At 38.4% G+C, this 25,418-nt stretch overlaps 3 protein-coding genes across 4 annotated transcripts; 1 reads left to right on the forward strand and 2 right to left on the reverse strand.

The window, feature by feature from the left end:
- Window positions 1–3,147: 3,147 nt before the first annotated feature.
- Window positions 3,148–8,819, reverse strand: kcnh6b (potassium voltage-gated channel, subfamily H (eag-related), member 6b). The gene is made up of 12 exons (XM_028476239.1): window positions 8,718–8,819; window positions 8,258–8,415; window positions 6,904–7,329; window positions 6,419–6,812; window positions 6,143–6,342; window positions 5,810–6,062; window positions 5,539–5,732; window positions 5,091–5,199; window positions 4,435–4,680; window positions 4,098–4,278; window positions 3,720–3,924; window positions 3,148–3,621 (listed from the first exon to the last, which is right to left on the reverse strand). The coding sequence occupies exons 2-12, from the start codon at window positions 8,399–8,401 to the stop codon at window positions 3,370–3,372; spliced, it is 2,604 nt and encodes an 867-aa protein (XP_028332040.1). The 5' UTR covers window positions 8,402–8,415; window positions 8,718–8,819; the 3' UTR covers window positions 3,148–3,369.
- A 733-nt stretch (window positions 8,820–9,552) lies between these two features.
- Window positions 9,553–13,852, reverse strand: taco1 (translational activator of mitochondrially encoded cytochrome c oxidase I). The gene is made up of 6 exons (XM_028476496.1): window positions 13,742–13,852; window positions 13,299–13,635; window positions 13,109–13,215; window positions 11,921–12,054; window positions 11,162–11,324; window positions 9,553–10,156 (listed from the first exon to the last, which is right to left on the reverse strand). Exons 2-6 carry the CDS (start codon window positions 13,579–13,581, stop codon window positions 9,947–9,949), a joined length of 897 nt encoding a protein of 298 aa, XP_028332297.1. The 5' UTR covers window positions 13,582–13,635; window positions 13,742–13,852; the 3' UTR covers window positions 9,553–9,946.
- Window positions 13,853–14,932: 1,080 nt separating this feature from the next.
- pth3r (parathyroid hormone 3 receptor) lies at window positions 14,933–24,259 on the forward strand. Of its 2 annotated transcripts, none has more exons than XM_028476792.1 (13): window positions 14,933–15,224; window positions 17,780–17,885; window positions 19,859–19,969; window positions 20,099–20,223; window positions 20,304–20,398; window positions 20,464–20,617; window positions 20,844–20,997; window positions 21,081–21,141; window positions 21,225–21,291; window positions 21,892–21,986; window positions 22,060–22,201; window positions 23,175–23,216; window positions 23,318–24,259. In XM_028476792.1, the coding sequence occupies exons 1-13, from the start codon at window positions 15,159–15,161 to the stop codon at window positions 23,771–23,773; spliced, it is 1,674 nt and encodes a 557-aa protein (XP_028332593.1). In that variant the 5' UTR covers window positions 14,933–15,158; the 3' UTR covers window positions 23,774–24,259. The 2 variants fall into 2 exon arrangements, with proteins under 2 accessions (XP_028332593.1, XP_028332594.1); XM_028476793.1 differs by having other exon boundaries at window positions 20,307–20,398.
- The last annotated feature ends 1,159 nt before the right edge of the window (window positions 24,260–25,418 follow it).

The following is a 25,418-nucleotide window of genomic DNA, read 5'->3' on the forward strand; positions in this document are numbered from 1 at the left end:
GTAAAACTACACACTTAAAAAAAAATACTTAACTCTATCGAAGGTATTGGTTGAGGCTGGAGTCTATTATGATTCCTTAAAACCATCCAGGACATGTATTGATGTACTGTGAGTGTCTTTACATTTATCTAAACCTCAAAGTCTGAGTCAGTAGAAGATTTGCAAATCCTATGATTTATGGAAAACATATGGTCAACAACGAATCAGGTTCAACCAAGGGTAAGAAAGTGAAGGAATATTCCAACGTAATGTTCTGTGCATTTTTCAGTGAGGTATAGGAATTTGTCCTACACAAAGGGAGGAAACTGCTGAATAAATAAATTATAATAATGATAATAATAATATATAATAACAATTGAACTAAATCAGTGCATAACCCTTTAAATATTTTTACTAGATTAATTAACTATTTCATAATGAGTGGGAATTATTGGATAATAAATTGGAGATTTTAAAATAGAGGAGTAAAAGTTAAAGATGTGTGAGTAAGTTCCAAATGTATGCCTTATTTGTAAGATATTGCTTTATGTAATTTGTTTTATGTACTTTCTCTAAATCAGACTGTAATGGATCGTTTAAATAATTTCCCTCTCCTGGAAAGAGACATTAGAATAGACTTCACACCTCACATTTGGTCCATGAAGTATAAGAAGTAAAAGTAAATACATGTAGTTATACATATGCCATTGACCAGTGGGTGCAAAACTTATTAAATAATTTATTACTTTTAAGCGATGATATCGTCAAATGAACAATAGGACGATGTTTGTCATTGTATATGCAGGTTCTACTGTGCCACGCTCAACTTCTTATTTCATTCATTGTAACAATCACTACAACAATGCAATTATACCAACGAACTTGACAGTTAGAGGTGGTGTAACTTTAGTGATCGTCTATGTCAGTAGGGGGCAGTAGATTGCAGGTTTTCAAAATAAAACTACAAAACACATTTTGTTTAGATGTTTAAATCCTGTTCCAGTGAGGGTGAAGCTGGTCATTTCCCTCACAAGGGAGACTTTTCTTTCTTTATAACATTGTCTTGAACTTTTTGATTCATTATTTTATTTTTATTTTTTTGAGTCAGGTCAAGACAAAATGTGTAAAACCTCCTCTTTTTAAATGTTCGTAGTGGCTTGGGAAACATGCAGGCAAGCTTAACTTTTAAATCAAGAACAGTCCTGTATGATCCATGTATATACAGTATATAATGGATAATTGATTCAATATTCCTAGTGGAATGATGGCTAGAAACAAAGCATCCATGATGAAGAGATTGAGCAGGAAAAAATCATTTGGAGTAGGTGATGTTCTGTTTGCCTTAATCATTTCCCATAGGGCAGCAAAAGATGCAGGAAAACCAAATGCAAAGGACAACATTGTGAAAAAAGCCCAAGCATGATGACCTACTTTAAAATCACAACTATCTGAGTCTGTGCCAGAGTGGTTGGATTCATGAGGGTTGTTTTGCAAATTCCCAAAATAAATCTCAAACACCATGACCCAGCTGAGCAGTGAATGACCGACCTAAAAGATACAATCACAGATTAATAGTTAAGAGAACATGTTGACTGCTATAGGTGAAAAACCAGACCCATACTTATCTTTATAGAAGGTATTGGTAGAGGATCTACTGTATTATGATTCCTTAAAACCATCCGTAGTAGAACATCAATAGGACGTACTGTGAGCGCTCTTACATTTGTCCAACAATTTGATTCGGAATCAGTGGAAAATTTGCAAATGTTCTCATTTATGAAAAACACATGGTCAACAGAGTGAACAAATGTTTTACCAAAGTCGACAAATATTCCAACGCAATATTCTGTGTGTTATCTAACTAAATTCTTTTTTCTTCTGCTTGTACTTCAGTAAAGGCACTGTTGCATCTCTTTAAATGTTACCAAAGTAAAAATTTTCCCATCAAACGTCCGTAAAAACATTTTTAGAAGTAGAGACGTATTGCAAACTACTTGCCTATTATGAGTGTTCCCGCACACAATTAAAGTGACAAAGTCTACCAATACCTGAATATGTCAGCATTGGTTATATTGTGTTAGTTTTTCATGTTTATTAGTAATTTCAGTGGTGCAACACGTTTGGTTCCTGGTCTAGTCCCAGTTTTTTTCAACATGTTCCATTGTAATTTGTCATTTCTGCTGTTTTCCACAGTCCCTTTTATGTAACACTTCCTTTACCTTGTCATTTGATTAACTTAAGTAACAGGCTTAAATCTTTTTTTTTTTTTTAACAGGCTTGAATCTTAAGTTTTCAGGAGTTTTGCACCTCATTGCTGGCGTCTTACTTCTTGCTGCCTGTGTAAAAAAGTGTGGCGTTGTGTTTGGTAACACTGGTTTCCTGCTGTGAAAATAAGATGAATCAATTAAAATCAAACTTTCCCTCTCTGTCCATTGGTTAACCAGCAGGCTCCAATCTGGGACATCCAACAGCTGCCTCAGGCCACCTAGAACGTGGTACATAGAAAATGTGGGTGGGGGAAGGGGGGGGCACATCAATACTGTCCAGTTGGCTTCCACTAAGTCCAATTGTATCACTCTCTATAGCTACAACAGATGGAATTGAGACAGTTTTTCATTATTATTATTATTATTATTTTCAATACATTTTTTTAAAGTTGTGAAATAAAATAAATTCACCTTATGATACTTGTTTGTGCAAATGGTTTTAATGGTACAATTTTAATCCATGGTGACTTTTCTTTACTTACACATATTCCAAGCTACTACAGTATACAACTTAACTTATAGACAAACGACAGCTACCTCTTTTCTGTTATTTATGTACACAATGATAACAGAATGAATAGTGAGGAGGATATTTTGGAATGATCTGATTTCACATATTTACATGAAAACATAAATAAGTAGTATCCTATCCAGTATTGGACATAAACATGAACATACTGTAAGTCATATTCGGTGCATACCTGTATATAGAATAATACATATCTCAAACCAGATCCAGAACAATAGGGGGTGTACCACCTTGTACTGAAAATTGACAGCACTGTAGATATGTTTGTACTAATCTGAAAAAGAGATCTACTATACATACTTAGTCAATGATAGGACACATCTATCTAATGAAATGATGGGTTTTATTTTATCTAAGAAGGACCATGAGGGGTGGTTACAATGCTGAAACTGTTTGCACACTGTGCCTTAATTTGCCTATAAATTAATCCTAATCTAATTTTATCTAAAATCCTGGTCATGATGAAAAACTGTCCGCTTTGTTTTCCCACCATTTGATCCTGTCAATGCTCAGAGGATGTTGGAGCTTGTCCTGGAAATAAAAAGGGTCAGTCCAGGGTCTTTACATTGTGTTGAGCATTGGTCCCATGGTCTGTCATGTGACAGGAAGCACAGGGTCTGACAGGTGCTTTTGGATTTCTGTCTGGGACGAGGAGAGGTCTAGATTTCCTGGCAGGGAAGGGTATCGGGCATTCCCACACAGCCTCTGGTTTGCTGTGAGGTGGGTTTCAGTTTCAGTCGCGACGGTCATAGTCATTGTGTCATTAGACGCGGTCGTCTCTTGGATATCGCTGGACAAAGAATCCTTGGACTTTTTGGGGAATGAAGGTTCAGACTGTTTTGAACTCTAAAGAAAAGAAAGTGCAGAGGAATTGTCAGCTTGATGAATTCTTATTGACTTTAGTCAGACTTTTCTCTCCTGAACAGTTCAATAAATGATCTTACTTGGACTGTTTCACGGGTGTCCATCTGTATGGTCGAAATGGGATACATAGTGTGTAGTACTGGAGTCCCTGTACCATACAAAGCAGATGACTCAGCAGGAAGAGTGCTAGATGATACAGTGCTGTAGGCTGGAGGAACAGGAGCAATCTGCCTTTGGAGGAGTTGTAGAATAACGTTGATGTCAGCCGTCATACGAGTCTCCAGTCTGGAGAATTTAGAGAAAGTTTTTTTATGTGTATATATATATATATATAGATAAGCGGGAGACTATAGTAAGTGATAAGGCAACAACTAATCTAACTACATCTTTCTTGGCACCTATATTCTAACAGGTACCTGTATTCTTAGACTGACATGAGAAAAAGTAGGAAAAACCACCTGTTGAGTTGAGAATGCAAAACTTCAAGTCGCGACTCAAGATCACTTGGCCTCTCTTCTGTGAATGGTGGCGGGTGAAATGAGTCACGCACTGAGGAAGATCGCCAAGTCTGATTGGAGAACTGCTGGTGCTGTCGGTCGGGCCAGTATCGGTACATCCGATGTACATTTAAGGATGAGGCTGTGTTTTGAATAAAGATGGTGATTATTTGTTGGTGATCCATTTCATGGATATGAAACTATTAACATTGAGTTGTATTAAAGAACATTTAGAACAGAACCAACAACAGCAGGTTACAACGAACTGGTTTCCTTCTAAAAACACCTTTTCATCTACCTTGGTGACCGCAGTCAACCGAGGAGCCATTGGGGTGCAGTAGCTGTACCACAGACGGAGAAAAGTCCCGCCTGGATTCCTCTGGTGGGAACAGCTCTACTTTGGCGTTGTGGGCAAATGGCTTTGCCAGGTCCTCACTTGACTGTGAACATTGGGAGCTACAACTGCAGCGGTCATCCCAACAGGCCTGAGAAAGCGAGTGATGGAACGACTGAAGAGGGTATGAGTCTTCTTGATCCATTCCATCTGTTGACGGTAGTTCAGTAACTCAGGTTAAATCACACTGATGATGTCCGAAATCAAGTGTCAAAAAACATCAATAAAAGACAACGGAGAACAAACCCAATGACATCCACATCTGTTAGATAACTTGTCATGGAATTGAGCCTAGTGGGGGCTTGATGTAAAATGATTAACACACACAAACCCCAGTATTCCTCTGACTTTGTAATTTGCATGCTCTCAAACATATTGTCAAGTCTATATGATTTCGCTAAATTATGTGTTTTACACCTGTGATGGTTTCCAGGGTGAAGCTCTCCTTCGCTCTGGATAGCTGGCAATGACATAGTCTATCATGTCACTCATATCCAGTAATAACTTGTTTTAACGAGTGTTTAAAGTTATGGAAAAATGTGGAAAAAAACATATCTCACCAGGCCTAATCCGACAGTCTGAGGGGTGAGTTCTATGTCTTGGTTTATGCCGATATCCACAGTCATCACCTGAATCGTCTGTTGTTATTGTCTCTGGCACTTGATCTGCCTGATGACCACAGATGGAAGATAATCACATTGCTAAAACATCCAAAACATTTGAAAGACTCAGTATTTAAAACTGTCTAGATTCAGTGAATTTGTGTAAAATAAGACTGTGTTTTATGTTCGTCAGGAGAGTGAGAGTAATAGGTTTTAAGTAACTGTGTAATGTAAGGTTATAGGTTTGATAACTATTGAATATGAGAGTAATTCTTACAATTAATGATAAAAAAGAATGCTGTTATTTTGCATGAAGAAATTGCCTCTGCACTACTGTTCCTTGCTATAAGCTTTGAATGAAGGCTTTGGATAAAAGTATGTAATGAAAGCAATACTATCAACATACATCTCTCAAGTCAAAAGCTATTTCCAGGTTCCTCCAGAAGTTATCTGCAAAGCCTGGATAGAGATCCAGGACTTCAAGAAGGTCGTCTCTTGGGATTCGGTGCAAGTCACAGTAGGTGATAGTGCGTACATCAGAATTGGATTTTCCTGGTTCATCATAAAGGTGAATAAGCTCACCAAAAATGTCATTGTTTTCTGCAAAAGAATGAAGATTCTATTTAAGCACATGCTTTTAAAAACATAGTCATTGGTCTGTGGTCTTGGGTTTTTACCTAATATGGCGACAACTACATCGTCCCTTATGATCTGGATGGACCCACGCGAGATAAAGAGGAGAGAGTCAAGGATATCTCCAGAGTGGATCAGGGTGTCTCCTGGTGGTGCATGAACTGTTTTGAACCTCATAGCTAAGGCTCTCAGACAGGCTTGACTGCCTCCACAGAAAGCCTTACAGTTCTGCAGCAGAGATCGGTTTAAGTGCAGGCAGATGTCGGCCTGCAAAGACTCAGGAAACCCCTTTAGGACCTAAACAAGGCACATCACCATTATACCAGTTACTCGATGTATAACATGAACAATTGAGAAGGATGCAGTTTTTCACTTACAGCGTTCATGTCGATGCCATTTGTGTAGGACCAGGCGTGTTGAAAGTACTCCTCCAGCCTTTGACGAAGACTACCTGGAATTTGGTGGAAGCGGATGAACTCTTTGACCCGAAGCATCTGAGTGTGGTAGCGCGTAGTACCGGAGTACAACCGCTGGATAATGGCAGCAACATTTCCAAATATACTAGCATACATGAGAGCTGAAAAAGAAGCAAATCAAGACTAAAGAAGCAACCTTGATGATGTCCTTCCATTCCTACCAGACATTATACTCACATCCAATGACCATGACGCAGATGGAGAAGATCTTCTCAGAGTTAGTGTTTGGAGATACGTTGCCAAACCCAACACTTGTCAAACTGCTCAGAGTAAAGTACAAAGCAGTGACATATTTGTCTTTGACTGATGGACCGGAGGAGGAGTCGCTGTCATTATACGCCTTTCCCAGCTGCTCAGCAAGGTTGTCCAGCCAGCCAGTCTCAGTGTACGGCCTCTCCACAAAACCAATAGCATACCAAATGCAGGCTAACCAATGAGCAATGAGCACAAAGGTGCACATAAGCAGGAAGAGGACAGCAGCTCCATATTCAGAATACCGATCCAGCTTTCTTGCAACACGGACCAATCGCAGAAGGCGGGCTGTTTTCAGGAGACTTGTTAAAGTTGCCATCTTAGGTTTTCATAGGGGAAGGAAAGAAGATGTCAAACAGCGGAACTGAAAAACTGCAGAAACACAAGAAAGTTGGTATCATGATTCTCACCTCATCAGAACCGGATCTTAAAATTAGAAGGTCAAATGGGATTGCAGCAAACAGATCAATAGGAAACCAGCCTTTGATATAGTGTTTGGCTATCCGCCAAGGCTGTGTGACCACTTCTTCATTTTGGTCCACATAAGTTGTTCGAAGATTAATGATTATATCCACAATGAACAGCACGTCCACCATAAGGTCCGCCACATTCAGGGGGTTGCATGTGTAGCCGCATCTCCTTTGGCGAATATCCCCATGTTCATCCAAGAGGAAGGCCGCTGAGTAGGGAGTAAAAACGGCTGTGTAAAGAACCAACAGGAGAATAATCCAGTCCCAAAATGCCTTGAATGGGCTGTAGTGAAGCAAGATCCACCAAGTTGTCTCTGGCACATCCAGTTTGTATTCAGGCAGCACATCAGACTCCATGGAAAGTACCTAAGGATCAAGAAAGCAGGAGTGAGACCACAAAAACTTTAGCATACTTTTATTATTGTGTTTCTAAGGGAAGACAAATAGCAACCATGAAAACCAATTTAGAAAAACTTTCTGGAAGGTTAATTCTTTGGACAGCTATCTTGCTGAATACTGCATGTACTTGGTTTGCAACCTTGAAGGTTCAGTATGTCATGGGGACTCTCCATTCAGAAAACTGCCAGTAGGTAGAAAATACATCAAATTAATGCTAAAAGTCCACTGATGAAAACTGCAAAAGCTGTATGAGTTCTCAATAAACTAGTTCTAATACGACGAGACAAACATCACAACACTTGCCCAACTCCTATTTAATAAATGGACCCAATGGTCTCACAGATGGATACATAAATATTAGATCATCAGTTAAACCTACAGTGATAACCACCCGGTTTGCTTTCTGTTAGCTCAGGCCCTGTGTTCCACAGAGGCAGTGATGCAGAATGCCAAGCCCCGGGGCCCGAGCAGGAACAACGACGAGTCTGAATTGAGCCATGGTTCGATGTAACATTGTTTTTCACACCCGTGTAAACAACACCCAGCCACCAAACCAACTAGTGATTTTTCCATAGCAAGTAAATGAAAGGTCTTTCAGGAAGCTTCTTTATCTGCAAACGTGTTCACTTCTAACGCTTCAACAAAGACTTTGATTACTTAGATTTGCAGTAAACTGTATGTAACAGACTGTGTGGTGACAAGACTTGCTCATAACTCTTCAAAAATATAAATAGATAAATTAAATCAAGATGGTATTATAGCTATAATTGTGACACATTGTATTGTTGTTTCTCTCTGTGTTAGCCTAAGTGCAGTCGTTAAAAGCTCTTAGTTTGAACATCCTGGCACTTGCCAAGCAGGAGACTGAGGCCATGTACGATTCTCGGCCCCGTACCTGAGTGACCATCTCTGTGACGTTCTGAGAGCGGTCCTTCACCTTGGTGGGGCTGAGCAGCTCCATCTTGGGAGTTGGAGGTGAGCGACAGTCAAGGCTCTTGATGTTTGACCCTCCACTCTTCACAAGGTCGGAATCAGACATGAAGCTCTTCTGACCTACAGGTGATTACATGGGACAGCTATGAAATATTTGACAGGAAAAAAGCTCCATGCCAGCTGACGTCAAACTTTGTTTCCCTATATTATTCTTAGGGTGTAACTTCTTGTGCAATAAGCCAACACAGACCAGAAACTTTACTTAGTTTAGCAACAAAAATTCTGAATGCAGCCTATACAAATCAAGCTTATTTTACATTTAGTCAATACTGTGGTTACACACGTGTCACTGTGAAGTCAGGAAGCTCTTATTCTCTATAAATCCTTTGAAAATAACACAATAAATGCATTTAAAAACATACCTGATTGGGAACCAGAACATCAGATCTTCATAGCTCTTCCTTCCTAAGCCATCGCTCAGATACTTGATCACTTTCTTAGTCGAGCAGGTTCGGAAACGTTCACTCTTCCTCCTTGTTTCATATTTATGAAAAAAAAAGCCAAAAACAAAACCTGTTTTGAGTTGAACTTCTCACATTGACACGGGGCAGCAGACTGACCTGCTGCGTGCATGTTGCAGTGCAATATTCTCCAACTCTGGACATCAATCGATGGCATGCTATAGCTGAGAGGAAGTGACAGTGGGATCAATGAGAAGCATTGACTAAAGAATGAATGAGCACAGGGCCATTACATCGGACTTCCCCGTTAGCATCAAATCATCATTTCAATGATTTGTGAGTTTGCCGGAGCAGATTTGACAAAGGGCAACAGAAGTCAGCCAGCTAAATGTACAGCACCCGCTCAATATGTTGCATAGTGTTAAAGTCGGGTCTTATTGACCACAATGTTGACACTACAGTAATGTGAGACATGACCTGGAATATTGGTTGACAATGTCCTTCAGCTGTGCCCTTTCACCATCCATTTTCTTTAGTTGCCTCAAATTATTTCAATCTATTATAACTTTCGTGAATGTTGTGCATCTGGAGTTTATCATTAATCAGCATAAATGCATAGCTTGGCAATCTGTAGGATGTAGTTCAATAACCTGCCAGATTCACTTTATAATGTCCAGTAAAGCCTAATGGGAGAGAAGAGACCTTGTAAGGACACATTTGTTGAGGACAAAATGTCACAACAGCATATTTTGCAATCCTGAGAATGTGATACATTACAAAAGAATATGCTTGAATACTCCGTGAAAGTAAAATTTTATTTACATTTGTGTATAGATATCTCTGTCTTCCTTTTTGAAGGGCAGACCCCAACGAGTACAACACTTCACTCTTTTCTGCAACACTTTAGCTTTTATCAAACACATACATTATGTGTTCTTTCAAAACAAAGAAATGCAATGGGGAGTTTTTTTTTAATTTGCTTGCAACAGTGATTTTCTCAAGAGACAATAATGTACGGAAGTTCTCAAGAGATTTGTTCAGCAGATATTTCCACGTGGACAGAGCCCTCACACATTCCGTTTTTCATCTTCATGATGCTCCGTGGTATCACCGTCATGATGAGCTGTTTGTGAATTGAAAAATCTACACGTGATGGGATGGCTCATCATCACATATTTCAAAGTCCAAACTCAGCTGGGGGCCTGTATGTTGTCCCACACTTTGATGACGTCTGGACAGTCACTGAGTAGTTCTATCAGAGTTGAAGCCGCTTCCAGCTGCTCCTGTTCCAGCAACAAGAGAGTGCGGGGTATGAACTCCACCCCAGCAGAGACCACCTTCACCCCCAGCGCCTCCAGAGAGCTGCGCACGGCTCTCAGGTTGTTTATATCACAGACAAACTGAGGGGAGAACAGAAAGGCAGCCATTAGTTACCCTGTGGAGCAGAGTTGGGGTCAATTAATGATTGTAATTGCATAATTGATACTTAATTACAATTATGGCATAATTATAATTGTAATGTAAAAAATCTGTTGCTGTTGTAGTTGTAATTAAATTTTAATTGAGTTTAGATATTTGACTTTGTAATTGTCATAAATTCTATAGAAATTGTTCATTTTAAATTTAACACCAAATTGGGAAACCATGCTACAATTATTAAAATATGTTTCATATCAAGCTTTCCCACATTTTACCATAAAAATTAATTAAAAAAATCAATTACACTGATCGGTATACTGTCACAAAAAAAAGCACAGATGCCCACACCCAAAATGTTAAAACCTATATTTTCATTGATTAGCAAGAACAACATGGCAACCAAATGATAGGAAACAAATTAGATGATAAGTATATGTTTTTTTTTAAAGCAGATTACAGCTCATTTAGGATCTGTTATCATAATAAATGCTTACAAAAAGCTAACACAAGAGGAAGGTTAACTTTTATTAGGTTATGTATTTCAGGCTCATTAATTGTAATTGAACTTTAGTAACTGAAAACGTAATTGTAATCGACTTTCTGAGGATAAAAATCATTGAAACTGAATTGTAATTGGAAAAAATGCTGGTCACTGTAATCGTATTTGAATTGTAATTGGCCATGGGTAATTGAAAACGTAATTGAGTCATCAGTCTTTGTTTTCAACCTTTTAGATGTATTTTATATCGCTAATCATAAGCTAGTGGTTAGAAATTGGTTTTAATTTAGATTTCTCTGATTTAAATCATATTCTCTTCAGTTACACATTTTTATTGACAGTTCCTAATTTTACGCCACTTTAAAACACTCAAATACTCCATCCTATGGTTTTCACAGCCATTATTAAATCACTTTCTTTCCAGGTCTAACAATAGATACACAACCTTTACACTGGAATGTATGCTCATTGCTCCCTGCTGTCTGACCTGCAGGACGGGCTTCTCCTCCTCATCCTCTGCCTCCTGCACATCTTCAGCTCCGGCCTCTATTGCCAGCTCCAAAGCTCTCTCACTGGTGACGTCCTGACCCGACACCACTACCATCCCCGTTCTGTTGAAGTTTTTTCGGGCTCCGTCCGACAGCATCGCTCTAAGAATGACAACCGATAACAGTAAATATTAGATCTAATATTCAGGTAGAACTGAAACAGATCTTACGGAATTTCAGTAAATGTACATTAATCTGATCTCTTTAATTATGCAGAAATTAGCTTCAGCCATTTATTACATACATTCCTTTACAGAATTGCATTTTCATATCACACATTGTTTCCAAAAACTATCAACAATAGTTCTTTAGGCATTCACTCAGTCAATGACACAGATTATTCATTAATCCCGTACGCAGTCATGAGGATAGTATTTTAATTATTATTATTTTATTTGTAGATATAGATGATGGATGGTAGTAGTTTTGACATTAGACTGTCTCATTATTGGCATGCCTTTTGGTTATGTTTGACACTAGCTTTGGGTAAAAAAAAAAAATCATAGAATCTAATGAGCATTTTAACATAATTACATTTTTAAAGACATGAAGCCTTTATTAAAAGACTTTACATACAGTATGTAACTGAAAAGGGTGACCTATGCATGCCAATACTGAGTCATTTTTTAACCACACCCTGTACAGTTAGTGGTAAAACTTTGCTAACGTCTGTTTCAAAGCATGAAACTGGCTCTGACCCGTTCCTGGAAAGCAGCCGTTTGATATCCTGGTTAGTGCGGGAGTTGTTGTCAGTCAGGACCTCGATGAGCAGCAGACACCCACCGGGGCCCCGGACTTCAAACATGTACTGGGATGCTGGCTTTGAATTTTCCTGTGACAAGACCAAGAAAGTCTGATTGTACATCAGAAGGTTTGAACAAAAGCTGTTGCAAAAAAAAAAAAAAAAGAAAAGGGGGGGGGGAGGGGGGGTAATTTTGAATGCTATTCAATCTAATTTGGTTCATTCTTATTATGCAACAATCACATTAAAAAAAAGTCCCTCAAAAAAAGGAAATGCCGTTGTATTTTCTCCTTAAAGATTAAACCAAATTACTAATAATACTAGGAGTGTCCCGATATATATATATAAAAATGTGTTCCTCTTAATATGCCTGGTAAAGACTTTTAATGGAATCTTCAATATAAAAAAGTGTCTATTGATACATAAACGTATCAATAGCCTCCAGGACTATGGGTATCTGTTCCGCATTTTTCGAACCTTTTCTACATTAGCGTAATGAGCCAGGATGGCCGAGTGGTGTAAGGCAGGGGTTCTTAACTGGTTTCACCCTGGGACCCACATTTTGCCACGGTCATTAATTCGCGACCCACTTTGTTTCCCCTATTTTTTAGAATTCTTCAGACGAAATTAAATTTTTCAAAAATAGCTGTTGAAATCACACATACAGAATCTTTTTTTTTTATTATTATTTTTTTTTTAACATAAATCTATATATTTTCACGCGCAACATGCATTTCACAGAACACTTAATGTCTCTCAAAAAAAAGTTTTGAGAGACAAGTATTTATTTATTTTTGACCGACCCACCCAGCACTGGTCCGCGACCCACTTTTGGGTCCCGACCCACCAGTTGAGAATCACTGATCTAAGGTGCAGCACTCAAGGATCCTGGGTTAGGGCTAAAATAAAAGGGTTAGCGGGGTAGCTAAAATAAAACTGACGGAACTTTAACTCACGTGGTGCACCTATCACGTCACCTAAACTGGCCAATGAGGGGTGATCCGTTTGAATAGACTGGGGGTCAATTCAAACGTTTCCGTATGAATAGCCACGGTAAAATAAATAAATAAATAAAACAACTACCTGGATAATGTAGAAGAAGAAGAAGAAGATATTCGTAATAATGAGCATGGATTCAACATACCGCATTCTTGATCGCAGTATCTATGGAGGCTTTAGGAATGTTCTTATTCCTGCACTGTTCCAGTAACTGAGCCAGGTAGACGTTCATATCAGGGTTGGATCCTCCCTCTGCAGGTGGAAATACACGAATCAGGTTCAAAGTAATGTGAAAACACATGGCACGTAAACAAATAGATGCAGTCCTGGTTGACCTTTCACAGCGACTTTAATCATCATGCTCATCTTCTGGAACATCTTCGCCCTGGCTTCATCTTTGGGTCCTTTGATGTGTTTCACCTTTGACCACTTGTTGTGTCCCGCACTCAGGGCAGAGCTCAGCTGAAGAGTCCGCTCCGGACACCACCTCCACCAGGCAGGGTGCAGCGACCCCACAGCTCGAGACTGTGCGGGGGAGATGATTCTAACCGAAGCCGAGGACAGTGTCGGGGCCTTCAGGGTCCGGAGAGCTGTCAGCAGCAGCGGTGGCCCCGCCATGTCCTCTACCTCACATGGACTAACGAGCAGGGAATAAAAGGTGTTTCAGTCTCTCTGAGGGGCACAAAGGGACAGTTTGTTTACCGCAGTGCTGCTAACACTTTAAGTGCATATTGTGTTCATGGTTTCACCCCCAGAAACCCACAAGTTTTGCACTTACACGGCTTTGACAGGTGAGCTGCTCCTGTCCTTGTTGTTAACTGGTGAAGCGGTGTCGAGCAGTTTCCTCTAAGCCCCGCCCCTACCGGAAGTGGCCTGTGCTTCAATTAACTTGAATAGGTGCATAACGCCACCTGCTGGTTTGGAGTGGGAACACATTAATATGTTACCATCCTTTACACAATCTATCAATCTATCTATCTATCTATCTATCTATCTATCTATCTATCTATCTATCTATCTATCTATCTATCTATCTATCTATCTATCTATCTATCTATCTATCTATCTATCTATCTATTAAATTCAATTAAATTCTTATTGGCATGAACGTTTACATTTCCAAAGCAAAGAGAATGAATGTTAAAAATAGCAACATTTGTGTTATGCAAAAATAGTGTTTCACAATATACATGTATAACAAAATTTACAATTAACTTATAAGTGTTATAAAAGGGTAAAGGGTCATGTACAGTGTTTTACACATACTTATATACACATACATATAAACATTCATGTACACAAACACTTACATATGTATTTCTGCATATGTATCTATCTGGATATTGTTAAGAACAATGTGGAAAATTGTATTTTGCTGCTCTGTTACACAAATACACATTGTTATTATTGTTATTTGTTGCATCTTCCATTTTTATTTTTGCTTTGGTAATTGAATTCAAAGTTAACATGGGACACTATCCGTGTTTTTCCTGTTATAAAAACAACATTCCAAAGCCTTTAAAAAAAAAAAAAAAAAAAAAAAAATCATCATTGCTAATTGTAAATATTTATTCCCAATAATCTTCTGTTATGGTCTCCTCCCATCATAAATAGTGATGTGAGAATAAGACAGAACATCTGGAGCCTCAGATTTAGTCAACAGTGTATGACTTCACAATAGCATGTTTTTATTCTAAACTGTATTTCTCGAATGAATATTTGACTATTTTAGGTTTTTGATATTAATTAAAGCATGGCTGAGACGCAGGCAGGTGAAAAAGAAGAGAAAGTTAAAAAATGACCACATCAGTGGAGCAGAAAGAGTTAAATGAATGGATGCTACAGCCAATCGAGTCCAACCCATCTCAGCTTAAACAGTTCGAAGAACTGTCGAAGGGGGAGGTTTCAACCCCACTGCCCCTCTTTTTCCTCTTCCTCACAGAAACTCTCCCACACCACAGATGGAGGAGCAACCTGGTCCTTCAAATCCAATAGGAACAAAAAGGCTGGAAATCACAACATTTCTAGATGTCAAGATCTGAAAGCTAAAGGAGACCCTGGTAAAGGGAGATCCAGGTGGAGAAAGTCAAAGCTGATGTGACACCAGAGATAAACAAAGCGTAACTTTGGAAGAAGACACAAAGCAAGCTTAAACAAAATGAGATTAGAGTAAACTGTGAGGTAGTTTCAAAGACATGTTGTTGGTACAAGAAGTTGGAGTTTTGGCTTTTTTCCACTGTGTGACAACAGCTTCTGCATTGGTGAGTGGATTTTTTCATAGCATATTCCATTATATGAAAATCTAATGTCAAAATGTCAACATTTTATAAATCAGTTCAATTTACGTTATATGTATTTGTTAGATAGACTAAATGTTCATTTTTGTGCTGGAAAACTGGTGTTAATAGACTGGATTGTGTTCTAAATTTAAACTCTTCACACTGTTGCATCATATCTTACACTCTATTATGACACCAAGGCAGGAAAAAAAAAAAACCTCCTATCCTGCTGAACTTTGGGCCAAATATGGAGAAATTTCCCTAATGTGTGAACTTCTTTGTTGCTTTGAAATTTATACGTAGATTTTACCCCCAAAAATATATTGGTTTCACACATTAGACCAACTGACTACAATTAGATCATGAATTATGTTAAACCTTCAGACATTCATTTGTTAATAAACACAACTTTCCCAATGTTTTCAAGTGCAGCTTTATTCTTTATTAAAATTAGCAATCCAAGAAAATCCATAAAATATCTTGAAGATTTTTACTTGAAATCAAAATTCACATTTTTATGATGCTTTTGGATGTCACAGTGTAAGTACAACAAGCTATTCTTATGTAGGGATGGTCGATATTAGCTTTATTCCGATATCAATATACAGGTTTTTGTTCAACGCAAAATTTCCAATATTAATGGAAATAAAAGGTTAAGGCTGCTTTTAATGTGAGGCGTCACTGGATGTATTAAAAAAATCTGTTCAAAATCTGAAATCTTATTCAACTTTCGCTATCGAAAAAGTGCCATATTGATTTTTAATATATTGTCTCAAACAACACATATTGGTTTTTCAACAGTATTGAACATATTGTCAGTATCAACCAAAAATATTGACAATGATATAAAATGTAAAAAAACATTAAAAAAAAAATATATATATACAGTATACTGTATATATATATATTAATAAATAATACATTTTTAAAAAATCTATGGAAAAACAAGTACCAATGTCATTCGATATCATATTTCATGACTAATGTATCACTTATTTCCACTCTTAAATTTAAGCATCTTTCCATCAAAAGACAATAAAGATTCCAATTGCACTGAAAGACATAAAAGCTCAAAATGAATGTCCTTTAATCAGAAACTAAACTGTTAAATAAAATCTGAAATGTGCATGTATTTTTTTTTTTTATGTTTGAGCTTGTTTGAAAGAAAGTAGAAGTATCTATATGTATATTCAGTCATTAATTAATTAATTAATTAATCCATTCATTCATAGGGATGTCCCGATACAACTTTTTAATTTCTGATATGATGCCGATATTGCAGTCTTGCATATCGGCTGAGGTCGATATTGATCATATATCAGCATGAATCATACATACTTTTATTTTATTTATTTATTTTTTTCTTTAATGAAAAAACAATTATTTATTTTGTAGTGTGGAATGATAGAAAAGGCTTGATCAAGTGGAGAAAAGACTTAAAACTCACCTTTTTACGCAAGCGTATTTGAACAGTTAATGCCTCTTTTTAGTCCTGTCTCTTTTTAACAGCAAATGCTTGTTTTTAGTCCGGTCTTTTAATATATGTTGTGTTGTCTTGTCTTTATCCTGCAACACTTTGAGATTTGGTATCAAATGGAAGTGCATTACAAATAAAATGTATTATTATTATTCTTATTCTTATTATGTTACTCGAACAAAGAAGAATATTCAGCTACAGTAGGTATAAGAAAAAATGACCCATTTATTATTAATTAATTGGTTACATACATTTTAACCTTCAACATAATATCTAGAGCATTCTACAATTGAATAAAATAAATAAAAATGAATTGCAAAAATATTCTTTTTCATGCTGATATCGAACCGATATCCGATATCGATATATTGGGACACCCTCATTCATTCATTTATTCATTCATTCACAGTTGCCTTATCCAGATTAGAGCGGCAGGAGGCTGGAGTCCATCTTTGCTGTGTAGATCCCTCATCAGAAATCTCCTGAGATCTGCTTTCTCTCTCCATCCTCCATCAGCTCTGACCCTTTTAACCTTTCACTCACCAGCCGCTTAAAGCTGACCACTTCTTTTCATCTGAGCCCTTCCTCGGATGTATCTCGTCTTGTTGACAGCTGTCAGACTTACGATCTCATCAGCCAGCAGAGAGGTCACTTTCCAACCAGGGTGCCTGAATGTCTAATTGTTTGGAACCCAGACAGCCTCTACGTGTTCATCTGCATCTGTGCAGGTGGAAAAGTCAAAGACACGTCGCAGACATAGACAAACTTACATGGGAGAACCTTTTGAATTGGACAAAACACCAAAAAAAGAAAAATAGCATAAGTTGGCGGCGAATCATCACATACCGCACTCGCACACAACTATTTCACAACACCGCGGGCAATGCATCAGATCATTTGTGGTGCTTTGACAGATTACCCAGGTTGGAAAGACACTTCAGAGCGACTCTCGGTGGGAATCTTTTAATGTAATTGTGAAGTTTCAACATCAAGTTATAAATATGGAGGCTATGATGGGGTCCATTTATTCGACCCCTTCTGGCTCTTCTTCTTTCCACAGATTGATTCTGATGACGTTATCACTCGAGATGAACAGATCTATGTGCTGATTGGTGCACATGCCAGGTGTGAAAAAAGCATCCAATCACAAATTACCTTCATCAAAGGTTTGTATGCTTCTTTTCCCCCCTCCTCTATTTTTAAAAATCGTTGAGTAATAGTTGTTTCAACCAATAATAAAACCAATGTTAATATTTTTGGATCAGATATAACAGCCGTGCAATATCCTGTTGGTGTCTGTGATTACACATTCAAAAATAACAGGCACTTTTAATTTGTCCAATGACATAGATGCTGATTGTTAGATACAAAGACTCAGACGAGGGGCTTAGTCACATGATACGATCGAAACATGTCCAAACTCCCACTGGTTTTCAGTGATGGATGAAATGTTTTCACAATGGAGCGATTAAAATAACTCTCTGCATGTCGCAATAGGGACTAGATGAAATCCACTGGCAAGCCTATGAGTAAACCAGCCCAGTATAAGTACAAATATGAGATCAATCGATATATAAAAGCATTATTCAAAAAACCCATTTATATGTTTATCCTTATAGTTATTAACCTGAGTTGTTGGGGTGGCTAAAGTCTTTCTTTCTATCAGTTCAAGTGGTAATACACTCTGGACTGGAAACAGGTCCATCACAGGGCAAATATATCACTACACACATATAGAAATTCATAGAAATATTTAGTAACAATTGAACTCGCAACAAATAACATGCACATTTGTTGTTTGGAATAAAGGGCACTCAATGAAAACATGCAAACTCTACAAAGAGCGGCATCACCTTAGGTATTTAATTTTAAAGCGAACGATTTAGGAAGTCATTATGATTATTATATGCATCTATTTATTTAGCCAGGTGAGTATCATTGAGATTTAAATCTCCTGAAAAAGACCCAGGACACGCTGGAGAGACTATGTCTCTCGACTGGCCTGGGAACGTTTCGGGGTCCCCCCCGGAAGAGCTGGAGGAAGTGGCTGGGGAGAGGGAAGTCTGGGCCTCCCTAGTGAGGATGCCGGAAACGGCTAAGCGGAAGAAGATGGATGGATGGATGGATCTCCTGAAAAGCAGCAACCTGCAAAATAACAACCAGAAAAGAGTAAATGCCACAAAACATTCTCAAAACAATTCTCATTGTCTAAAATCATTTAGTTCTTGATTTTTGAAGCATACTTTAAATTCCCCAAAAGTGACAGTGTGAAGTGGGGGCAGCGTACGTAAAAGCTTTCTTACCAGGCTCAGTTTTCCCAGTTTTAACCACTGACAATTAGAAAACAGATAAAAGAAAAGAATGGATTTTTATACAAGACCCTGTTTGTTAGGTTAGTTTTACCCGACTGATGATGTGTTGTTGTTCCAATAGTAAATTCAGGAAAGTTAAACAGAGAATCCCAACACGTGAATGGAAAACTAAGACATTCTTTTACTCAGTGACACTCCACACACTGTCACTGTGAGTATAAACTATTCAATTCAATCCAATCCAACTTTATTTGTATTACGCAAATTACAACAAAGTCATCTCAATGCGCTCATCAAAATATAAAATTCATACTAAGAAAGAAAAAAACCCAACAAGATCCACATGAGCAAGCATTTAGCGACAGTGGGAAGAAACAACTCCCTTTTAACAGGAAGAAATCTCCAGCAGAACCAGGTTCAGAGGTGGCAGCCATCTGCGTCGACTGGTTGGGGTTAGTGAACAGAAGGACCAACAGAACAGGATAGAGAGATAGAACATCACAGTGTCCCAGACGAGTTGAGCCGTGAACCACAGATCAGGAACTGCCATCATCAGCTTCACGACACCTGAAACAGAAAAGAGAGAGAAGGACGAGGAGAAGGCACTGACTGCAGAAAAATATGATACAGTTTTATCAGGTCAGCCTGTCTTGGCCTTGGGCCTCACTCCCAGTGGCCTAGTCAACACTTGTGACAAGTCTCTTCCCATTTATTGGTAAACAGCGACTCCAAGGTCTGTAAATGCGATCATTCACAGACGAGCCCATGTCCGCCTTAGCGGTTAGGTTATGTTATGATATGTTGATATGTTTTAATTATCCTTGAAGATGGTAACTGTGCACCAGAGTGGGATGGGATTATCTGCTGGCCACAAAGCAGAGCCGGTCAGCTGGTGTCCGTGCTGTGTCCAGAATACATCTACGACTTCAACCACAGAGGTAAGAGACCTACTACAAAGACTGCTAGATAGACTCCTACAGGGAACACTGGGTTAGATCCCACAAGTGAAAGACTTGGAAAGACATTTCCATTTGTATCAGATGTTCTCTAATGTTGTTGGGATTCAGGACGAGCCTATCGCCAATGTGACCTATCAGGGACGTGGGAGATGGTCCCCAGCATCAACCGTACCTGGGCCAACTACTCTGAGTGCACTAGATACCTGACTACCAACCACAGGAGTCATGAGGAGGTGTGTGCACGTGAATGGATCCAATCTGTGCACCGTGGGTTCATGTGTACACTGTTCATGTGGGTTTGGTTTTGTTTCAGAAGGTGTTTGAGAGACTTCACCTCATGTACACTGTTGGTTATTCAATTTCTCTGGCATCTCTGTTGGTGGCTATTTCCATCCTCTGCTATTTCAAGTAAGATAAAAATCACTCTGTTTAAAAGAGCTATTCATTAATTCATTCATTTCACCTCTTCCCAGGCGCCTCCACTGTACACGCAATTACATCCACATCCATCTTTTTACCTCCTTCATATGCCGCGCTGTGAGCATTTTTGTGAAAGATGCAGTTCTCTACTCCATATCTGATACAAGCAATGCCGACGCTGAGTTTACCACAGAGAGGCCCCACATGGTAAGCCCTATCTACGTTTACATTCCTTCATGTGTTTTATTTAAATGGTGTATAAAAGGGTTACTTTTGAAGGATTTCTGAGAGGAGAAATGCATTAAATCGCCACTTTTAAAATATCTACGCTCCGATTTTGTTCCATATATTTCACGCATCCATCTTTAATTCTTAGGTCTTGCAACACAGAGCTACTAAAGATCCATTACTTGTCTCTGCTTTGTGTCATCAGGCAGGCTGTAAAGTTGCTGTTACTCTCTTCCTGTATTTCCTGGCAACCAATCACTATTGGATCCTAGTGGAGGGCTTGTACCTCCACAGCCTCATCTTCATGGCCTTCCTCTCAGACAAGAACTACCTGTGGGCCCTCACCGTCATCGGTTGGGGTAAAGCCGCACTAAGCCTGTCTGTCTGCCATGGTATCTCACAGTCTGCGTCATAACACCGCCTTCCTCTCTGCTCCTCGCAGGTGTTCCAGCTGTGTTTGTGTCCATTTGGGTCAGTGCACGAGCATCACTTGCAGATACACAGTGAGTCGTGATGCATTTAGGGCATGTTTTAAATTTCATTTATCATGTTTTTCCCTCTTTGACTCACTTTCACTCCGTTCTAGCTGTTGGGATATCAGTGCAGGGAACCTGAAGTGGATCTATCAAGTTCCTATTCTGGCAGCTATTGTTGTAAGTATAGTGTATTTGTATCAAATAAAAGCAACAATTTTTACATTACATAATTGCAAAGAAATAAAAAAAAAAACAATAAAATAAAAAGGTTTAATACTTTCACATTTAAAATAAGTGCCAGGACAGAGAAAGAAAAAAACTTAAAAAGCAAAACATTAATAATATAAATGATTGAAGATAAAAACAACATTACAATGTCAACTTGAAGCTTTTCTCTTCATTAATGGCTACCAATGAAAACCGTCTTACCTCTTTAAATCTGCTCTACCTATCCAACTCAAATCTTCAAAATGCACAATAATAGAAAAAAATAAAATAAAATACTAATAATAAAAAGTCCATCCCATTAACAGTAATTAACTCACAGTAATTAAAAATGTTGAGTAAGTTAAAAAGGGCTAGTGATAAAATAAAGTGTGACTCCTTTTTTGAAATTGTGTATGATTTGTTGTTTTTTTTATTTTTAATTTTGAAATACATTTTCAAAATAAAGTCCATTCATGCATTCATTCAAATGTTTTACAGGAAAACTTGCATAAAATGCATACAGGGCACATTAGTTTTTTAATGTGGGTGATAATTCATTTATCTCTGCAGGTGAACTTTCTCCTCTTTATCAACATCATTCGTGTTCTGGCTTCTAAACTTTGGGAGACAAACACTGGTAAACTGGACCCACGTCAGCAGTACAGGTATGTGTGTTATTCCTCTGTTGAACACGCATGCATCCCATGTCAATAAAATGACCATGTTTATTATTTATAGGAAGCTGCTGAAATCCACATTAGTCCTCATGCCATTATTTGGAGTTCATTACATGGTCTTCATGGCTCTCCCCTACACGGAGGTCTCTGGAATGCTCTGGCAGGTTCAGATGCATTATGAGATGTTCTTCAACTCTTCCCAGGTTTGGTCTTTTTCAATGACTGCTCCTCTTCTACTTCCTGAATATGGCTACAACTTCCTGTGGGATAAACCTAATAAATACATTCAAAAACGTACAATTCCAACCTTTACCATGAAGAGTCTTATTATTCTAGTGGTAGCTATTTACATTCTTAACAATATGCAAAATAATTTCTAATAATGTATGTGAGGTATAGAAGTTTTAGTTTTTATACTATTTGTTTAAAATATTGTGATAATGGGAGTATGTGTTTTAAAACTAGGGGTTTCCTGATACCAATATTTTGCTGCCTTTAGTGTTAGCCAATACCGATATCAGCATCATACATACGTTTAATATTTCTTTTGTAGTTTGAAATGTTGCATACATTTTAACCTTAAACATATAGAAATATTCTACAGATTAATAAAATAAATAAATTAGAAGACCCTGAAAAATAACATGAATAAATCCAACAAAAACAACTTTTTAGAATAAAGCCAATATATGAAATACTTATTTTTTTGCTGATATGAGACCGATATCTGATATTAATATCGGACCAGGACACCCTTAATTAAGACTGCTGTCTACTTTGTGTTTCTAAGGTGTACGTTTTATCTTTGGATTCAAAACCAATGTATTGAATGTATAAACTTATCTTCATCTACAATTTTAATTAACAAAAAAATATATATGATTTTGTGAATTTGAAACTTGGTTATTGGGAAGCAACTGTTCCTGAAACCAGATGACTTGAAAAGCACTGATGTACACTGTACAAAACAATCAATAATTGCAGCTCGATTTTTATGCCATAACTTAAAACAGGCAAAAACAGCCATTAATATTGATTAGTCGCTTTTTAACAGCTACTTTTATTTTTTTTGCAGCAAATTATGTCCGTGCGTACAGCGGTGGGCCTTATAGGAATAATTTCACTCGGTTATTTTTTCCGCTACTTTGGGTAACACGTTCACTTTCTTATTTTCAGGGTTTTTTTGTGGCATTCATCTACTGCTTCTGCAATGGGGAGGTAATAGAGTCTGGATGTATTGCTCAAAAGTTTACGCAATAAATTCCAATTTTTAGTCACATTAAAGTTTATTATTTAGTGTCGTCTCTGCTGTGTTTCAGGTGCAGGCCGAGGTGAAGAAGGCGTGGCTGAGACGCAGTCTGGTGATCGACCTGAAGCAAAAAGCCAAGATGACGAGCAGCGGCGGTGGCGGCAGCTGCTACTATGGCGGCATGATGTCGCACACCACCACTCATAGCGTTAGCTTGTCAGCCGTCAACCACAGGGCTCTCTCTTACGCTGCAGGAGTGGTGGGTTCAGGTGGAGGTCCAGGGCTCAGACCACCATGCTACACTCCTCCAACCATGTCTCACCTTCAGACCGGCCTCCATGGAGGCACTAATAGTGACTTAGAGACTTACAGACCACAACAGGAAGTGGCTCTGTGGAAAACATCAGAGTCAGGAGTTGTTTGCAGACATGTCAAAGCAAGCAAAGGAAGTAGTGACTGTAACTTTTATGGGGTAGAGCATTCAGACAATCACTTACCTCTGAAGGAGTTTGAGACCACTTTATGATTGTTGATGAAATGGGGCAGTAGCTGCTAAGAAGAACTGGTATTTTTATGGCATTGGGTTAAAATTTGACTCCTTTGGCCTTTAGGGATGATTAACACAACACAACACATCACATCACTACTTATGCTCCCAAACACTCATACCCTGACATCCTTTCTACAGTAATCAGACCATTAACAGATTTAGGTCAACAATAAATAAATCAATAAATACATTATATTCAACAAGAGCACTCAGAGAGCGCAAACCTCCGCCAAGCACCAATAATCCTATTTGTCAGATATTGGCAGTTATCTGGATCAGTAATCCCGATAAAGGTAGAAATGATAATTCACACTTTAAAGGTGCAGTATGCAACTCTTATGAAGGTATCTTTTTGTCATATTTGCTAAAGCTGTCACTATGTAAGCTTTACCACGACCGAGCAAAAAGAACCAATCAGAGCCAGGATTGTGTTTGATGGACTGTCTGACAGCTGTTGCTCACAGTCCCCGCCTCTTTCCCGGAGCCAGAGCGCCGTCTTTTTTACACTGTATGGTCTGGAGGAGTAGAAGATGGAATTGGTGACGTTTCTGCTTGAAAAGTAATTACTGCTGCTTGATTTACATTATGTTTGATTTGTAATTGTTACACTAGAACTGTGTGGTGCATGTGTTGTTCATGTGCGCGCAGAAGCCTCCGTGTGGGCTGCTGTAAGTGACACTGTGTTGCTGCTGCTGAGGTGTGTGCACATTGAGAGATAGAAGTGCTGCAGTAATATGCTTTTAACAGAGCATGTTATATTACTGTAATGTTGCTGCCGGACTAGCGGTAGCTTGTTAGCTCCTCTGAGGGAGGGACTTTGGAAAGTTTGGAGGCAGGGCAAGAGAGCAGCGGGGAGGGAGGGGGAGAGAGGGATCTGAGAATCGCGGACTGTATCTTTAAAGGCTTGGAAAAAATGTCTATCCCAATAATAATGATATAGGTGGTCCAAAAGTATGGGCTTCCCTATTTGTTTTGGGGGGGGGGGGGTAAAAATCATAATCAAATGCACAATCCGGATTAAACTCCATTGAGAAATCAACCCACATAACTGCATCAAGTTACATTACATAAACATTGGTAAATTTCTAACCGAGATGTTAATTTTTTAAATTTCGTCAATGATGAGAATTTTTTCACCGATCCAAAATTCGTATATTGATCTGAATCCCCTCCAAAATATATTGGAATCTTCCATGTCCTAAGATTTACCTCTTGAGTACTTTTTTGATATCCTGCTAACAAACAAGCATACCCAAATAAGTAAACGCAACTAAAAAATATTACCTCCTTGGCGGTGGTAAATCTTGGCTGTTGATCTAAAATAAAGACACATTCAAATGAAATGTATTATTAAGGTGTGTTATCCGTAATGTTTTATGGCTTTTGTGTTGATGTTGGTGAGATTCCAGTGAAGGACACACCTAGATGTTCAAACAGCGTCTCCAGCTTGTTGTTTTTCCTGCGTTGGATTTTCCACTGCCTTGTTGACTGACCTCTACAGTTGGAACACAACTTCCTACATGCCAGCATTTCCCAAGTGTAGAACGAGGAGAAAACATTTCTCCTGGTTTTACTTTTACAGGCCATCTGTAACAATTTGACAACTCGGTCATGTCTGACC

This window comes from Gouania willdenowi, chromosome 19 (assembly GCF_900634775.1).
Source record: "Gouania willdenowi chromosome 19, fGouWil2.1, whole genome shotgun sequence".
In the NCBI taxonomy this organism is placed as follows: domain Eukaryota; kingdom Metazoa; phylum Chordata; class Actinopteri; order Blenniiformes; family Gobiesocidae; genus Gouania; species Gouania willdenowi.

Coding starts and splice junctions, on each gene's coding strand:
- pth3r (XM_028476792.1), top strand. CDS start 15,159: ATGTTGTTGGTACAAGAAGTTGGAGTTTTGGCTTTTTTCCACTGTGTG. Junction 20,618..20,843: donor CCACAGAGAGGCCCCACATG/GTAAGCCCTATC, acceptor TTGTGTCATCAG/GCAGGCTGTAAAGTTGCTGT. Junction 23,217..23,317: donor ACTGCTTCTGCAATGGGGAG/GTAATAGAGTCT, acceptor GCTGTGTTTCAG/GTGCAGGCCGAGGTGAAGAA.
- taco1 (XM_028476496.1), bottom strand. CDS start 13,581: ATGGCGGGGCCACCGCTGCTGCTGACAGCTCTCCGGACCCTGAAGGCC. Junction 13,216..13,298: donor GATTAAAGTCGCTGTGAAAG/GTCAACCAGGAC, acceptor TTCCACCTGCAG/AGGGAGGATCCAACCCTGAT. Junction 12,055..13,108: donor ATACTGCGATCAAGAATGCG/GTATGTTGAATC, acceptor GTCTTGTCACAG/GAAAATTCAAAGCCAGCATC.
- kcnh6b (XM_028476239.1), bottom strand. CDS start 8,401: ATGTCTGATTCCGACCTTGTGAAGAGTGGAGGGTCAAACATCAAGAGC. Junction 6,343..6,418: donor CTGCGTCATGGTCATTGGAT/GTGAGTATAATG, acceptor CTTCTTTTTCAG/CTCTCATGTATGCTAGTATA. Junction 6,063..6,142: donor ATGGCATCGACATGAACGCT/GTAAGTGAAAAA, acceptor TGCCTTGTTTAG/GTCCTAAAGGGGTTTCCTGA.